This window comes from Monopterus albus, unplaced genomic scaffold (genome assembly GCF_001952655.1).
Source record: "Monopterus albus unplaced genomic scaffold, M_albus_1.0 scaffold342.1, whole genome shotgun sequence".
NCBI classification, from domain to species: Eukaryota; Metazoa; Chordata; class Actinopteri; order Synbranchiformes; family Synbranchidae; genus Monopterus; species Monopterus albus.
This window is the reverse complement of record NW_018128222.1, coordinates 668,908-687,164: the sequence shown is the minus strand read 5'-3', so window position 1 is coordinate 687,164 and position 18,257 is coordinate 668,908. Positions and strand designations below refer to the sequence as shown.

General features: G+C 47.6%; 3 protein-coding genes across 3 annotated transcripts in view; all 3 read right to left on the bottom strand.

Annotated features, from left to right (window-relative positions):
• The window catches only part of LOC109974654 (myosin-10-like), a 56,439-nt gene extending 50,360 nt beyond the window's left edge, over positions 1-6,079 (bottom strand). Inside the window, exons 1-2 of the mRNA XM_020624972.1 lie at positions 5,555-6,079; positions 4,202-4,579 (exon numbers count right to left, since the gene is read on the bottom strand). Coding sequence (XP_020480628.1) covers positions 4,202-4,546 — 345 coding nt within the window. The 5' untranslated portion in view covers positions 4,547-4,579; positions 5,555-6,079. The remainder of the gene's footprint in view (positions 1-4,201; positions 4,580-5,554) is intronic.
• Positions 6,080-6,248: 169 nt separating this feature from the next.
• Positions 6,249-11,638, bottom strand: ddx47 (DEAD (Asp-Glu-Ala-Asp) box polypeptide 47). Its single transcript, XM_020624971.1, has 12 exons — positions 11,391-11,638; positions 11,115-11,208; positions 9,995-10,183; positions 9,833-9,904; positions 9,436-9,554; positions 9,192-9,263; positions 8,945-9,061; positions 8,661-8,807; positions 8,116-8,253; positions 7,970-8,040; positions 7,700-7,829; positions 6,249-6,585 (listed from the first exon to the last, which is right to left on the bottom strand). Exons 1-12 carry the CDS (start codon positions 11,517-11,519, stop codon positions 6,418-6,420), a joined length of 1,446 nt encoding a protein of 481 aa, XP_020480627.1. The 5' UTR covers positions 11,520-11,638; the 3' UTR covers positions 6,249-6,417.
• Positions 11,639-12,109: 471 nt separating this feature from the next.
• Positions 12,110-17,503, bottom strand: wbp11 (WW domain binding protein 11). The gene is given in 13 exon segments (XM_020624970.1): positions 12,110-12,915; positions 12,918-13,282; positions 13,531-13,716; positions 13,840-14,121; positions 14,211-14,336; positions 14,651-14,887; positions 15,197-15,363; positions 15,464-15,597; positions 15,871-16,067; positions 16,288-16,381; positions 16,494-16,525; positions 16,631-16,717; positions 17,295-17,503. Coding segments are annotated over 12 exon segments (2,208 nt in total). The 5' UTR covers positions 16,695-16,717; positions 17,295-17,503; the 3' UTR covers positions 12,110-12,591.
• Between the last annotated feature and the right edge of the window lie 754 nt (positions 17,504-18,257).

Genomic DNA, 18,257 nt, shown 5'->3' with positions numbered 1-18,257 from the left:
AGCAGGCGGCATGGCCTCCCCCCTGGAGGAGCGGGGGCCACCTCCCCCCTCCTGCAGACGCCACAGGGGCTCTGCAACCCCATACACAACACAGAGAAGGAGCTACTTGCTAGTAGTAGGGCTTCATCGCTGCCATGTTAGGGTCCGACACAGACCTCACTAGTAAACCTGAACTTCACTCACATGAATACGTACACGTAGCTTTAAGAGTGAAGGAGTAATATCACTAAAACCAGAAGTGACTCACTCTGTAATAAATTGTGGACAGAAAATTCATTTGATGAATCACATGTGGACTTCACAACCAAAACCCTCGTACATCACACAGAGACACATGTTTTATGGATGTGGCGGCGCGGCCAGGCCCGTCTGGCTGGAGGCCCCGGAGACCAGAGGCAGCTGGCTCCCCTTGCTGCCTCCACTGTCAGCATGTCTGTTTGCTCCGTCTCCTTCCTGGACCAGAAACACTCTGCACTTTTAAAGGAAGGCAAAACTTAAAAGCAGGATTAGAGAAGAGCAGAATTAGAAGCAGGATCTGTGAACATAGGCTCTTCTGTTGGATGCTCATACTTTAACTGCTTCAACAGCTGGTTGCCCCGTTACCACCACCTCCTGTTACGTACCAGAATACAGTGCAGCCCATAGCCAAAGTGATCTTTTCACACCAAAGCATCAGTCATCGTGACATCTGCTTCGTTATTAAATGTACATTTACAGCTGAGCGAGGCACTGGGACACATGGACTCAGCAGACACAGGCCCACAGAGGGGCCCGCACAACGGCCAGTATAGTGTGGCTGTTACGTAGCAGCTTGTTAGGGCCCTCGGTCAGCACCGATGCGCTGTACTGCTGACACTCACAAGAGGCAGAAAGCAGAGGAAAAAGGTGGAGAGGACTGAGGAGTGGAGCGATGATCCAGCTGACACAGCTCCCCGAGGTCCAGTCAGAACAAACAGTGAGCCGTGTTCTCAGACAGCGAGAGGACCTGATTAAACTAACTCTCCACTCTCCTTTTTCAAGGCTAATGAAAAATTAATGCCCCTTATCTGAAAACTGGAGCTGCTACAAATGCTCTTTTCAGTTCACACAGCACTGAGGCAGCTGGCGAGGCTGCAGGCAGAGACCTGGATGCAGGCTTGACGTGGACCGCTCCAGACTCGTGACACATTATCTGATCTCAACAAGTAACAGCGGTGGGATTTGACTGTGGCTTTTATGTAACACACGTGCACACAGGTATTAACCTCCCGCTATCTGTGACCACTTAAACAAAAATGATTCAAAACCAAAAAGAAACCAGGGGTGCTTTTTGTATAGTTGTTGCTTTGTCTTCCCTCCTCAACAATCCTGCAGGATCGATACCTGATAAAGAACATGTGCCTGCTAGCACCACCCGCCAAACTGCCGTACCTATCCCAGGCCTGGAAAGAGAAGGTGATATTTCCACTGTGAAATCCGATCCAGGGGAGGGGATGTCATGGCCCAGTAACAGCTGAGCAACACACAGGTAACAGCAGACAACGGCCGAAGCCATCTGCCACCTCTGATCAGCCAGGCGGCGTGCTCGTGTGGACAGGCCGGTGCTCTGGTGCAGGGGCAGCCTCAGGGCCACTGACCCACGTGGCGTACAGGGGACGCTGCGATCACAACGATCTGCTCAAGTGAGTTCAAAACAAAAGCTTATAAACACTTGAGACTAAGCTTTTATCAACTCTGCAGCTTTAATAGGTTTCACTGCAGCGAGGTCACCGACTGACACTGCACTATAGTATGAATAAGTCACAAAGTCATGCTTCTGCCAAACTAATGGTGACATGAGGAGCAAAACCAATGTCAAAGGAAACAGGGAATCCATGTTACTTTATTTCAGCCACGTTAAACTTCTCATTATGATATTTGGTTGTCTGTGCAGCAGATACAGATAGAAAACAATCAGGTTTGGAGAAGGAAATCAGGAGGACCCTGGCTTGCATGCATGCAGCATTAGAATAACAGGCAAAGCAGAAAGTTCTGACAACTTCAGCCACTGCCAAGGTGAAAAGATGAGGGAAAAACAAGGTGAAAAGGTCAAAACTCCAGCAACACTCACAAGACCAACACGTTTCAGCCTGTGGCCTTTGTCACAGGTTGTTGTTGTATTTGAAAAACAAACATGCAAATGGCACAAAAAGTACAGAAAGATGTAAAGCTCATGTGGTTATTGTTCAGGGCCAGCGAGCCAGAGAGGAGGGAGTGTGGGAAAGGGAGCAGAGCTGCAGAGGCTCGGCCGGACAGCGAGCAGCAGCAGAGCTGAAGTGGGCGGCAGGAAACAGGCACACAGACAATCTTTTTGCCATGGAAGAATGCTGAAGCCTGCTGACAGCTGAGACTTATCTAGCGACACAAAAGCCTGCTTGTAGCCCCGCTAGTGTACGCCACACCGCTGTGGTCTGCGATCCACCAGCTCACAGACAGAAAGCTGCTACAATAAATGTGTCGGCCCAACAGGCGGACCGGCTTCACTCGGACGGAGTGGGCAGGTGGGCAAACATCCAGAGAAAGAACCAGCACAGCAGCTAATCAGCACCACTGACTCAGCCCGTTCAGCAGATGCTGAGGCTCACTTTGAAAATCCAGTCTGTTGACGTACTCGTCCACATTCCCTCACATTGTCTGAGGTTCAACAACTGAGGACAAAGGCTAAGGACGTAACAGTGAAGAGAGTCCAAATGTGGAGGCCGGTTCTCAAGCAAAACCAGCAAGTACCAACTATTATCCCATCACTCCCATGGTGCTCTTTGTTACCTGTCTGCTGTGAAAATGTTCCCCATATCTGTGCCGGTTACAAGGGGGCACAGAGCAGAAGGGCCCCTTTAAAAAGTAAACTGAGCTATAGACTGAAAAATGCATGCGTGCTGAGTAAAGGCTTATAAAAGGAAATGGTGTGGACGGCCTCGGTGCTAGCAGACTCCAGCAGATTTATGATGATTGCACTATGATTCATATATGGCCACCGCATCCATCTCAGCAGAGAACACAGGCTATGGCGGCAGTAGATGTGGCCGAGTTCTGGGGGGTAAGTCAAACACACTGCGAACGGCTCAGACTGTGGGGGGGGTTCAAGCTAAATGGTTTTCCTGACAGAAAATCAACACAGTCAGACACATGCTTTCAATTTCTTTTATGCAAGGGGCCAATGAACAGTAGGAGCCATGACACTGTGGCATGGGAGAGGAGAATGAAGCATAACCCAGGAGGAAACGGGGCCACTGACAGATTTCTGACGTTTTCTTCCATTTTAGATCATATGCCCGTCACTCACCGTCTCACCCTTTGACTTCCTCGTACGCAAAGAACATACTGCACGTCTGAAAGTTCTGCACTAAACACAATGGGTGATTGACGTCACCTGAGCGTTGGTGATAACTGCACCGGAGTCTCTCAGGTGAGAACCAGCCCACATTCTATTACTGGAAAACATAATAAACTAAATAGGTCGAGATCACAACTAGAACGTCAGACAGCAGCTCCGTGTGCGGTGAAACTGGATTATGGGGGCAGTGGCTGTGCAGGGACAAAGACAGACCACCTCGACTGCTCTGATTCACTGTGCACGTCATCAAGGACTCGGGATGACAAGGTGACAAGGACGATCCCCGTTAGGCCGCATACGGGGCCAAATGTGTTTAGTTTTACACAGTGAGACCACAACAGAGGAGCGAGAGAGGTCAAACCATATCTGTGATCAAACAAGGCCCAGTAGTCAGAGCAGCACAAACAAACTGGGAGCAAAAGTTTTTATGTAGGAGGCCTGGTTTTAGCTGAGGGGCGAGGGAGAGAGAGAGAGAGGCGCCATGGGGAAGGAACCGATCTGTAGCCCAGAGGCACTAAGGTCAGGAGCGGAGGGAAAAGTCTGGCAGTAGCTAAAAGACAGCGACATGTGTCACTCATCCTCTGTGCAAATACGTGTGTGTGGTCAGAAGATATTCAGACGCCCTGTGACACATACCAAGTCTCTCTCTCTCACATGAGAGTGCGACAGACAGCTGGAAGTTAAGACTATACAAGCAGAAACTTGGAGCCGTGTCAGCCAGGGATGAAATTCAAACTGGGAGAATCAGGGAATCTGTGAGTTTTAAGGTTAATCATTGCTCAGAGTGCAAAGTAGAAACCATACAAAAACACAAACAACCTCTGCGGGGTCCAAGTCTAAGCCACTCACGTATATGAGTCCAGAGTAGTAGCGGTCCTTCAGGTTGTGCAGCACGGACGCCTCGTTCAGGCAGGTGAGCTCCGCCATGTCCTCCACCTTGCTGAACTTGGGCGGGTTCATCTTCTGGATGTCGTCCTTGTTGATCACCACCTTCTTACCGTTCTCCGCCAGCTCCACCAGCACCTCCTCGCCACGCTCCTCTCGGATGCTGGCCGCCTCAAAGCCATGGCGCTCTGAGGGGACCCACACCAGCTTCTTTGCTGTCCAGTCAGCCTGAGTGGCCGGGTTGTAAACCACGGCCCGGTCCACAAACAGGTACCGCTCCGGGTCCTCCTGGCCACTCCGATGAGACATCTTATCTGGGGTTTACCAGAGTAACGCGGCCACCTGGAACAGACAGGGTGTAAAGAGTGTGAGCTTACAGATGGACTGTAAAACGCCAGCTGAGAGCCCACAGCCCAGCCAGCCCTCTCTCCTGATCAGGACCGACCCGATTACAGTGTCAGTACGTTCTTATTTCCTGACTAACTGAGTGGAAATACAAACTGATTCATCAGCCGATGATCTGATTGATCTTTTTATTCCCAGAATATCAGACACTGGGAAAAGTCCCAATGTGACTTTCCAGCGTCTTCTTTCCTCAGCATCAATCTCTCTCTCTGTCTTCTAATGTCTTGATGTGTCCAACAAAGGCTGTTGGACACAATGAGGGAATCTGTTTTGGAACCATGACGTTTCCTGTCCATCAGAGTAGACTTGGCTGCTCTGGAGACACGGACCTAAACAAGTTGTTCACTTTATGATAGTTTGTCTTTTCCTGCTTCAACTATCAAAGTACGACACAAGACAGAAACACGGGGGTATTATCACTTGTCTACTAAAGGGGACATGCGTTAAAAACGGTCCACATATGAAACCAGGTTTTAGTGTCGGCCTGATACGCACATTGCGCAGATCCGACGGGACGCGGACAGTCTCGTCCCCGTTGTCGGTCCATAATCTCGCTTTAATTAAAACAACCCACTGGAAAACACCTTTAATCGTCCGGACAATATCCGCAACCTGCACTTGTGTAACCTCCACCTTTAGAGACAACACATACCGGAGGGAACTTGCTGCTCCTGTTTCTAATTATTAGACTAAAACCTGGTAACCAAATGTGTATGACATGGGAAATACCGTCGTACGGAGGTAAATGGTGCCACTACCGCCGTGAGGCCGACCGTTAGGTTTCACCGTGACCTCACAGGTTAAAAGAGGTCAGCCAGGTAACGTTAAACCGGGCTCCAAACGGAACAACGGCAGTGGGCACACCAAGTTTCCACAGCGACCTGGTCTTCCCCCGGTGGACCCCCCACTGACCTGGCGCAGAGAGCGAAGCAGCAGTCAGATCCTGTCCACCGAACAGTCCGAGCTCCCTGATACGACCCTGTGTGCAACTGGCGGCTACACACGATGGAACTGCAGGCATGTATGTGCGCTCCGCTATGCGCCTCAGGCACAGTGCTGCCTCCACTCTGGGGCCCCTCCTAAAGCTGCAGACTGGACCACGGCTGCTCCCGCCTACGATGGACCGTGCGCACATAGAAAGTGACGATGCAGAGCAACAGCCCGGTCCGGGGAGCGCCACCCGGAGGGAGACACGGTAACTTACGGCTTGTGTGTGTCTCTGTCCTTTAACTGGCCAATAAACGCAGTGAAAACCACTTGCAGAGAGTTTACAATGCGGTGCCCGCTGTCAAAGATCTATCCAGCACATATATATGCGTCCGCGCACACCCACTAGATGCAGCCTGCAGATAATTGGACTCTCCTCTGCACCGTCTCTCCATCATTGGCTGGAAGAAACCAACCCCCCAGTTTGCTGTAAACCAATCACCACAACTATTACACATCCTGGTACCTTGTGATACCTCCCAGGACTTCAGGTCCTGTGAGAAAAAGAAAAAACTAAATTAAATTAAATAAGGAAAGACTCCCATACTGTGTTAAACCATCATCCCAGTCCCTTGTGTCTAAAAGCCACTGTGCATCACCCACCACACACACACACAAGCTTTGATTTCACATGGCATTTTATTACAAATGGAAACATCTGAGGTGGACAGTCACGGCCTGTGGTCTAGAATTAAATAGTTGTTTGCTTCTACACTCAATGCTGCTGTCATCATAGAGGTTTACACAGAAAACAGGAGGTTATGTACAGAGTGTTCATGTTGGAAGCTTCAGCGTCCTCCCCTCCAGGCTCCTCCACCCTTCTTCTTCCCTCCTCCTCCTCCTCCTCCTCCTCCTCCTCTCACTTTCTTCCTCACGCCGCTTGCTTGTTCTGTGTCATCCTCGTCTCCACCGCCTCCTCTGGGCCGCTTCCTTTTCTCACCTTGCTCCTTCATTTCCTGAGCAAGATGAGAAAAATCCAAGAGTTTCAATATACACTCACCAGCCACTTTATTAGGGACACCTGTACAGCTGTATGCAATTCAATGCAACACTTCCACCTTAACATCTGTTTATGAAGCTCAACATGTTCCAGCTTTTGGAAATCTATAAACTCAATTCTATGTCTTTTAAGCTCAGAGTTAAAGGTGGACCACAGTATATTCAGAGGTGTTCCTAATATTCTGACCTCTCACGTATGTAGCTGAGGAGGACAAACTGTAGAGACACCTCGAAAACAGAACCAGCCCCCAGGGAACAGGAACCCCTGTTCAGCCACTGCTTTAAAACCCCCCCACAGCCTTGTGACACTTCATCTGTACACCCAGTTCCCCTTTGGCTCTCCCTGCTGCCCACATCCATCCACCCCCCATTGTTGGGTCAGAGGATCCGGTCTGACATTATGTGATGGGTCAAACTTACTGACGTGCTACCGACCCCATTTGTTTGAGATGGTAAACAAAATGTTAAAACGCTGCTGCACCTTCAGTCAGTTCCTAACAGTGTAGAACCTTGAACATGTCTGAAAGGAGGCAAGGCGAACACACAGTGTAACAAGTGTTAGTACGCAGCAGGAGAACATTTCAGCTTCAGCATGAGAAGGGAAAATAAACTCAGGCAACAGTAGCCAGTGAGTTTGCAAGGCTACAGGCGGTTTGTACGGCACCGACGAGAGCAGGCGGCAGGGGGCGGTGACAAAAGGCTGCTGTGAAGTCAGACTGTTTAGCAGCTTCACAGCCTGCACAGGAAGTCACAGAAACACTCACACCCCATTAGATCTGATCCTGACTTAATAAAGTCATCAAACCAAACCGTGCAGCTTGTTCTCAGGGTCCAATCTATGCTAATTTCCATGTTACTCAACATTTAGACAGGCAACACGGGATTTTACAGATGTAGCTTCTGAGCGTCACGTTGTTGATCTAACCCAATCAGCTCTCATACCAGGTGAGAGCCAGGTGTTGCCCTGCAGTGATCGACCTTACACAGATCTACCTCATCTGAAACGAGCCTATTGTGTCCCCAGGCAGTTTGTCCTGCCTGAGGTCAAAACCTTCAGTGAAGACGACCTACCATCCTGGCAAAGCGCTGGGCCTCGCTCACCCTCTCCACCAGCATCATCACTTCCTCTTCCTGAGTAGGGAAGGCGGGAAGTTTCTTTCCAATCAGAGTTTCGATTCGCTGGAAAAGCTCCACGTCATACCTGAAGTGAGGGGACGTGTTAGGACGGCAGTCAGGTCAGCATCACCCAGAGCAGCAGCAGCAGCACACAGGGTTTCATTAGGAAATAACAGCGTAGAGTCAGAGGATCCGGTCTGACATTATGTGATGGGTCAAACTTACTGAGTGACAAACGTGATGGACTTCCCCGACCGCCCTGCTCTGGCTGTTCGGCCGACTCTGTGGATGTAGTCCTGAGGACAGATAAACACCCATTGGCACCACATCAGTGAAACAGACGAGCAGTGTGAATGTCAGCTCCACGGTACCTTGGAGTGCGTGGGGATGTCGTAGTTGATGACACAGTCTACGTGAGGAATGTCCAGTCCTCTGGACGCCACATCAGTCGCCAGCAGCACAGACCGAGACTTGGACTTGAACTTGTTCAGTGCCCCGAGACGTTTATTCTGACCAGCAGAGGAAGAACACAGCTTTAAATACAGTCTGTATGTTTACAGTGACAGTTTACAAGCCAGATGTGGCATCTACGAGTATGTGTCTGCGCTGTTTGGGGCGCACCGGTGCACGGCTGACAAAAGAACTGACAGATGTAGTCTAAAATAAGCACAACGACAAACATAATCAGTTGATGTTTATTACTGTTACATAAATCATTTAACGCCTGCAGACTCCTACAGTATCTGTAGCTTTTTTATGTTGGATCAAAATGTGTGAACAGAGACAAACAGAACAAATAGATGCTTGTCCAACACTGCACATTATCGATGCTGATGTTTGATGCTGGGAGCTCAGAGGAAGCGTGTATATGTGAGAGACAGCCTGGGAGGTGAGAAGAGTATGTGTGAAGCTCTACCTGACTCATCTGGCCGTGCAGAGGGATGGCAGTGATGCCAAGGTTCCTTAGCAGCAGCGCCACCCTCTGGGCACTGTTACATGTGCTGCAGAAAATGATGAAGGAGTTCCCAGCCAGCTCGTTTAGGATGGACACCAGGTAACAGTCCTGCAACGAAGCGAACAAGCACAAGCTCCAGTATTATGTACCTACAGGAAACACCATCACACAGTCACTCTGGCACAGAATATATCCTCTGCAACACTGCAACGAGAAGTGAGGCTGCACGTCTCTGTGTGTCCCACCTTGTACTTGGATGGTATGAATATGTAATATTGCTGCAGTTTGTCTACTGTAGAGTATTTAGTAGACACAGCACATTTCACAGGATCTTTCAGAGCGGCTCTCTGTAGTTTCTGGACCTGTAAGTGAATCAAAGACAGTCAGTGCACAGCCAGTACAGTGCTCTTGTGCTGGCTTCTTAGCCTTCCTGTTAAAACTGCAGCATTAGCGACCAGTAGGACACAAAGCAACTGATGGGTCTTTGTCTACCTTCTTGGTCATGGTGGCAGAGAACAAGAACGTGTGTCTCTCCCTGGGAATCACCTTCAAGATTCTATCCACCTGTCAATAAGAGAAAATCAAACAAAAATGCTTCTGTGACTCAGGTTTCATTATTTTGCTCGTAGCGCTTCAGGGAATCTGTGCATACAAGTCATTCTGTTTCTTTACATTAAACAGAGGGGGACTGTGGTTCTGGATGAAAGGAAGACTTTTTCTTTTACCGACTACCCACCTCAGTCTCAAAGTCCATGTTGAGGATTCTGTCGGCTTCATCCATGACCAGGAACTTCAGAGCTCGCAGGGAGAAGCCCTTAGTGTTCTCCAGGTGGTCTATCAGCCGACCAGGTGTGGCTGGAAACACACGGAGGATTAAACAGCTGAATACAGAGAGTGCCAGAAAGAAGTGACAACTTGATGCTGGAGCTATGAGTGATTCATGAGAAAACACGTAGTGTAGTGAAGCTTCTAATTTTCATATTCACCATACAGTTTGTGATCTTTCCTATTCTAAATGTGCTGTAAGATCAAAATATTCATTTATTTCATGAGGACAAGCGGATAAACACACACACACACACACACACACACATGCAAAAGCCACAAACTGCTGGTTGCACTTGGGGTCTTACCAATAACAATGTGTGGCTTCTTAGCCAACACCAGGGACTGGGACATCATATCGATCCCTCCAACTACGACAGCTGCAACACAAGTTAGAAAGGTGTTGGGATCACAACCGCAGAGCGTCTTCTGCATCATCTCAAACTAGCGAACCTTAAATAGGTACATACCACACTTTACACCAATGCTGGATCCCAGGGCCTCGAACTGCTCTGAGATCTGAAATGCCAGCTCCCTGGTGGGCGTGAGGACAAGGGTGTGAAGCCTCCGGGGTGAGGCCAGCAGCGACTGCAGGATAGGCAGAGCGAAGGCGCCAGTCTTTCCTGAGCCAGTCTCTGCCAGGCCGATAATATCCCTCCCTGCCGTTCAAGAAGAAGAAGACAGATGGGAATGACAGTGAAGTAGGTTCTTAGGTACTTGTATGGCGCTTTACTTGAGAATCTCCATTTTGTTTTACCGTCTACCTAAAGACTTTGATACTTCCTCTGAACTCCAAATGCATTTTACAGGTTACTAGTTACTTTACTCATTAAAATTAAGCCTTACTAACAGATGCTTCAGATCCTAATGCTGGAAAAACATTCTACACACTGTTGACCACAAAAACCTACAAAACATATAAAATACAAAGCATTGTTAAAGCATTGTTATACAGTAAATTAAACCACTCACTGATATATGACATGGGCAGGATTAACTCTACAACAGCCAGCTACAACATTAAAATGCAGCCTGAACATTAAAGCATCAGCAACAATAATAAACCACTTTAGGAAAAACATGCAGGGTAAAGACTAACAAAAATGAGTCAAGATCATTTATGAACAATGGAAAACAAAGATATGAGATATGTTCAAATCAAACAGGAAGCCTGTACGACACTGAAGATACAGAGGAGTCAGATGTAAAGGCACTTCTGAAGATCAGCAACTGTGTCCTTGTGATGGTGATGCGGAGGACAAATTCCAGTTTTTATTACATTATGCCATGTAAGAAAGAAGAGGAGTTGAAGAATCAGCTGTCTGACTAAATCTGGTCAAAGATTCCTGATTTGTTTTGGCTGTCTGGCGGTTTGGGCAACTTAAACATACAGCTGCGTCCTTTGTAATGTTTTCTTCTTGTATTTGTGGAACTGTTTACTGGAGTTTGTCACGTGACCAGCCTGTTGTTGTCCACAAGCTGGGCACCCCGACGCAGGACATTTAAATAAACGAATAAATAAAGGAATGCTGGTCTGCAGAGAAGACCCACCAGCTGCACCCTTTAACGAAGGACAGTGCTGTCACCCACCTTGCAGGGCGACCGGTATGGCTTCTATCTGAATCTTTGTCGGGCTCTTCCATCCCAGCTGATCACACGCTTCACAGAGAACCTCAGTAACTCCCTGTCGGAGGCAAAGAAACCAGAGAGAGACCTTTGTAAGATGCTGGTAACGCTGTGCTATCAATTTATTCAGATGCCGGGAATATTTCACATGCTAACATTACTAGCTAAGTCAAATTGCTACGTTGCTGCTTGTATTCCTATAAAGTACATTGGTTTTCTGTCGATAGGAGACAAACTTACCAAATCCTTGAAGGTCTTCCCTGCCTCTTCATTTTCGCCGTCATTAATGTGACTGTTACCTTCATCACTAGTCGCACCTTCAATTAATTCATCGGTTTTTGGCTTCACGCTCTCTTCGTTGTCTGCCATGCTGTTTTCAGCCCAACGTGTCGTCAGCTCCGCAATGCGCCGATGCGGAAACGAGCTCAGGTCGCAATGGATGATGGGAACTGTTGTTTTTGATACATCTAGCCGTCCCTGGTAGGCTAGTGGTTAAGGCGCAGCGTCCCGGCTTCGAATCAGGGTTGCGTCATGAAGGGCATCCGGCGTAAAACACGTGCCAAATGTCAACATGTCAGTGTGATGGTTCTCTGTGGCTTCTTCCTAAACGGGGAAAGCCGAAGGTGACTTTGTTTGAGATACATCTAGCTCAACTCTAAGTTGAGAAATAATTGCTGTTCCCTCTTATACACAGCTTATGTCTTTTTTCATTTTTCTTGTATTTTAGTGGACTCATTTCATTTCAGTGTTGTATTACATTTTACTTTGCTCTATTTTTCCCTATGGACTTCTAATAATGTGTCCATAATAAGGTTTGACGATAACACTATCCACCTCCCAGAGCACAGACTCATGGTTTATGAGGGAAACAACCACTAGGCTAGATATAAAGCATTGTGAAATTAACTGTGACTCATTTTGTTCATATATCATCTTGTCTATTACATCCCACTGGAACATGAGGTGAAAACACTGAAGTATTTATTTGGCTACAGGTCAGTTCCAGGCAAAGGTTTCATCACTGGTTGACAAACATTCCACACTTTTCTTTTGATGCCCAACATGTTCAGGAGATCACCAATAAAATAAATGGTTGACCGTAAAACAATGACACAAAATTCTTTTTCTGGTCATGGCAAATGACAAATAGCTGGAAGAAAAAAAGCTGTGGGGAAAACACAGAGCTGAGCATAGTGTTTCACTTAATGGAACAGCAATCAATCTAAATGTGTCCAATTACTTATACAGTCAGATTAAGTATGTAAATTAATTCACATTCTCTATGATACAACCTGACTAAATCAGGATGGGCCTGCTGAAGGTGCAGCAGCCTTCCTGCTTCCTTGGTTTGCTAGATAAACTACCTCTGTTACTCTGCACAGAAAACACATAGATACACTGGTGTTGTAGAGCGTACCCATTGAACACTTCCCCTCAAGTCTCAGAGGAGTCCCTCCATCTCCCTCATAAAGGCTTCGTACACCTGGTCCTTAGTCTTCATGTTGGGCTGGGACACAGCACCCATCTGGGTTGGGGCGCCCGTCGGTGCAGCTGTTGCCTGCTGTTTCTGCCCCTGGCCTCCTCCCATGCCTTCATCTCCCCTCCTTCCTCCAAAAGCACTCCCTGCTTTCTCCACAGGCCCAGCTGCTGCCCCAGGCATGGTGCTGCTTTTGTCCCTACGCACCCTCAGTGCGGTGGGCACAAAGCGGGTGACCTCCGCCTTGGGATTGATAATCTGAGGTTTGGCAGAGATGGTGGCCCCGGGCGTGCAGCGGCTGCCGGGCTGCCTCCTGCGCCTGCCACAGACGTGATGTTGGCTCGTTTTTCTATGGTGGCTGTGTGGTGGTGGCTGGGGGTGTTGCTGCCAGGATTGGTGCCTGTGGAGGCAGCAGCTGTCCCTGGGGGAGGGGGCATTTGCATGACATTTGGTCGCATGGGCATGGGCATGGGCATGGCAGGGGGCGGTAAGCTGCTCTGTGAACCATCCTGGCTGGGCGCTGAGCCTTTTTGCCGCTGGACAATGTTGGGAGGAGCACTGAGCACATTGGAGTTGAGAGGTGGAGGAAAGAGGGACAGTGGTGGGGCAAGTGGACGCGGGGGCCCTCCTGCTCTTGGGGGAGGAGGTGGGATGCCTGTAAGGAGACAACACAGATATATCTGATGGAAAACGTGTCAGGCATTCCTCTTTGCCGCTACAGATACATAAAACATTAAATATGCCTACATATGGTTAATGATGTAGGGAAGCATCTACTTTTAGTTTGTGTTTCACTGGAGCTCAACAGCAGCAGCACATACTGGTTACTGTCTGACACCGGATGATGTCACGTTTGCCATCATATACACACACACACACACACACACACACACACAAGCCCACCTGGGGGTGCCGGGGGTGGCAGTCTGGGAGGGGGTCCTCTCGGTGGGGGGCCTGGTGGGAGGCCAGGAGGGGGGCCTGGTGGAGGGCCAGGAGGTCTACCTGGTGGGGGGCCAGGAGGCAGAAGACGAGGCATTGGACCCCTCATGCCCCCAGGCATACCAGGAGGCCGCAGGAACGGAGGAGCACCTAAAGATAACAGAAGAGATCATCTGAATGATGGAACGTGCACGGGTGGAGAGTGTGAAACCAGCCAATCCTTAAAACAACAGTGTCCAGTTTAGATAAAATGCAGTAAGTGCTGTCACTAACCTGGTGGTGGACCAGGAGGTGGGCCAGAGGGGGGGCCAGGAGGCCTCATTGGAGGAGCTGGGGGTGGCCCCAGTGGTGGAGGCCCAGTCATTGGTGGACCCTGCAAGTGTGGAGGCCCTTGCTGTCCCCCTGGCCCAGCAGGAGGGGGTAGACGCTGAGTGGCCATGAGGTGGGACTGGTGGTCCCCTGGCGGTCCCCTGTCCTCGATGTCCGAGCTGTCTGACTCATCTGTGTATTCCTCCTCAACTTCCTCTTCCTCTTCCTCCTCAGGAACTGACTGACCTAAGCACATTTAGGGCAACACCATGCAATGTCAATAAAATATAATGTCTTATTCAGTATGCAGCAGGGACACTAGTATATTCTAGTACCTGCCATCCTTAACATCATGGCCTGCAGAGGGGTAATGGCCTTGCTCTTCTTCACCAGCCTCTTTTTCTTCCTTTTTACTTCAAGCGGTGCCTCTGCAGGTATATCTGCAAAACGCACACTGCGACCTGAAGCAGACAAACACATTCATCAAATGAATATATCAGTGCAACAATACAAACTCTAATCTGTTCTAATCCTTCAGAAAATCCACTGAGGCTGTTTATACACCGCACAGTGCCAAGACAGCTACCGAAGACGTGATTATTTGGAAAATGTACAAGTTAGTTTCCTAAAACTTGTGATGTCATTTTTCCTCCATTTGACCCAAACCCATAATATTTCTGTAAAATAATGTAAAGAACAAAAACCACTAGCAAAAGACAAAGGGCACTGTTTAAGTACTTTAAAAAATATGCTGAAGAAATTCTAGGACACTCACCAGCAGGTCTTTCATTCCTGTCTCTATCCTCCCGTCTTTCCCTCTCATCATCCAGCCTGTCGACACTCATTCTCTGGTCACCGCCCCCCACTTCATCTCGCTCTTCTTCACTGTCCTCCTCAGAGTCGCTGTCGTCGTCGTCCAAATCATCCCGATCTCTGTCACTGTCACTGCCACCGTCCCGATCTCTTCCCAGGTCCATGGCTGAGTCCTTTTCTAAACCAGGAATAGAAGGCTCTGTTGTGGAGGATAAATAAGAACTTTATTTGTTTATTTTATAGAGACATGTGCAGCTAAACAATGTCACACACAGGCAACCAATACAGTGCATATGTGGGGTGTATATCTAAGAGCTAATTTGCAGCCCCCATCTCTAGTAAAGCACGCTCAAACATCCAAGAACAAGAAGCTTAATAGTTAAAATCATCTTAAAATGAACAAGGGCCACAGGCAGAAACATGATCACAGCTACTGAAAAGAGGTATTGTTATTGAAAGGAACATTAGCATTCAGAAATGTGGTCATTAACGGGACAGTTCATGTTACCTGCATCTGTGCTGAAAGCTCGTCGAGAAGGCATGCCATACAGTGCCAGGACCTGTGGAGGTGGGGGCCCAGGTGGGGGGCCAGGGGGCTTCTTTCCAGGAGGTAAACGTGGAACACCTGGCACTGTTACCACCACCGGTCCAGAGGATGACGACAGGGGTCCTTTACTGAGAGATGCATCAAAACAGAATTACCTCAGTGGCACAGTGACAGTCCTCAACATCATCTACCTGCAGAAACCTTTAATGCACACAGGTCAAGGCCTACCCAAAAACTGAGGTCTTCTTTAGGATGGAGGGAGGTTGAGCTCCTGGTAGAGGGATGTCCTGGATGTGGATACTGGAGGGGGCATGAGGCATATCTGGTAAAGGGATACTGTCAACCTCCACGGACTCTGCATTCTGAAAAATAAGACATAAAACATGATGGTAACCAGGGAGTCAACACAAAGCCCATGCAATGTAGAGGAACTGGAATATCAAGTGCTGAAGCTCAATGCACTTCATGCAGAGTTCAGCAAACAAGACACAAGCCTGCAACCAAAATCATTTTTAGGTTCATATATCTGAACTAGCTTTGTGAAAAAATACATCCTGTATCCCCTGACTCATAAAGTCATTGACAAGTACAGTAAATAAAAAAATGTGCTTTTGCATCCAAACAAATAAACACACCTTGACAGAGTCAAAATAGAGAGCCAATTGCCCTCGTTTGGTCTCATAGTCCAGCTCCAGTTTGCGTAGCTCCTTGTAGGTGTCAGGATTCTCTCTCTCATACAGATGGACGATGCGTTCAAATGTCTCACGTAGCTTCTTCCTCTTGTCCCTCAACACCTTCTCATTCAGCAGGGGCTGCTGAACGGGGTTGAACTCTGTTGAAAGTTATACAGGAAAACCCCACTTTCACTTGTGAAAGGTAGAAAATTATTAATTTCTGAACTAGATGAATGAGAATATGCAACTTGCTTCAAAAGTAAGACTATCCTCAGATTACATGAGTAATATGACTGAGTGAGCACAGTAACATTTGCACAACCACAAACCCATTCTGAACCACACAACTGCCAGTTCAACAGGAACATCGCCCCTCACCCATCTCATCCAGCTTCTCCATGTCTCTGATGATCTGTCTAGGGTCCTTCATCTTCAGCACCGCCGCTCTCACCATCATTCTCTGCTTTTTGTTCTAACAGGACCATTGACAACAAATACATAATGTTATCAACACAATAATAATGTGACTGATGTATTTAAGATGTGCAATACATTGGAATCTGATGTGTAAAGACCACTAGTACCTTTTTCAACTCCCTTTTCCTGGCTTCCTTTCCTGTAAGAACAAGTGCACACTGTCATCGTTCAGACATCTGATAACAACACAGGTAAATCATCGGGTGTTACCCAGGAGGTCCGTGCCACAGGAGTCGGTACTTACTGGCCTGGTCGGTGGGGTTCATAAACTTCCCACTCTTCGTGGAGGAGGTCGAACGCCGCCCCATTTTACCGGTGTCTCTCTTTCGACCTGTAGTATTAGAGTATGAAAATCCCATCGGAGATGACAAATGAAATTAGATTAACATCACTGTTCGCCGTTAACGTGCACAGCTGTAACGTTACATCTTTATTTCACAAACAACTAAGCACGTCCCTGGAAGGTGTTTCACAGCCGCTCCACTTAGTAAGCGCTTTTACCCACATCAGTTAAAAAGCCGTTGATACACAAAGTTGGCGATTTGGTAAAGTTATGGTAAAATTCTAGTTATCTGAGAATGCAACGTCAAAATACTAACACTACGATAATAAAAATACACACCGCTGCACGTCTATGGCACTTAAGGGCTAACGTTGGCTATGCTAGCTAACAACTGACAGTTGCATTACTATTAAATAAGCTAAATCAAACTAAAATTTCTCTCTTGTCAGGCTGCGGACCTTTTAATTAGCCGAGAAACACGATAAAGCCAGTAAACCCGTCTAAATATCAGCTGGTCATGCAGCATTTGGCTGCCAAGTTAGCCGCTAACGTTAGCTTAGCTTACACTTGTGGTTAGGGCCATGTTAGCATCGACAATAGCACAAGAGGCAGAATTTGACTTTACCTTTTAGTCAAGTAAAACATGTAGAGCGCAGCGCCCTACAGTTGCACAACTGGGTGCTAAAAGTATAGTAAAACGTATTGTTTACGCCCTGCAAACAAAATCAGAAGCCGTCAAATATGAATGCAGACAACGATTCATTAGCCGTTCGCCATGTTTGCTGCCGCGAGCAAGACCGGAAACGGCGATTAAAAAGTCATCAAAACAAGCTACAAGCTACAAGCATTCGGATGCATGTGTTACGGTGGACGCGAGGTTTTTCTGAATAAAAAGGTTATTCCTATTTTGAATCTTGACTGATTATATTTGTCCCGCTAGACACTTTATTGTACATATTGTTAGAGTTTACCCAAATTCTTTTATTGAAAGCGCCTGAAGTGAAGACAGGAGAGGGCAGTTTAAAATCAACTGGAAGTTTACTCAAAGTCTGGGCACAGTGAAGTCATGGACCTGTGTATGTTCTTTGTGACCACTGATTTTGTTAACACAGTGTATTTTCATAAGACGTGAAAATTTTTCATTGTCTTCACCACTTTTTTAAGGTTTGGGAAATACCCTAGGGTCAGTTAAAACACACTCAAATAAAAAGTAGCTAACCTACGATGTCAGACACAAACAACCACTGGCTGCATGAAAGTCGGGTGTTTGTTTGTCAGATGTCCTGTCTGACAAAATCCTACTCAAATCCTAATAAAGCCATAATATCAACACACCAAAACTCACTTGACCACCTATCTCTTAGGCCTATAATGTTCTTGTCAGAGGTTTACCACAAAGTTTGAAAAACAAACCCCTCTGTTCCAGCAGAGTCTGATCACGTTGATGCATACGTGACCTGCCTGAAGAAACCTGCCTACATGTCACATCTTTATAAACCACTGTTTGTTTCAGTAAAACAGCCCCTGATTCCTGCAGCAGCCACTGAGCACAGGTACTACTACTACCTCTACTACTACTACTATTACT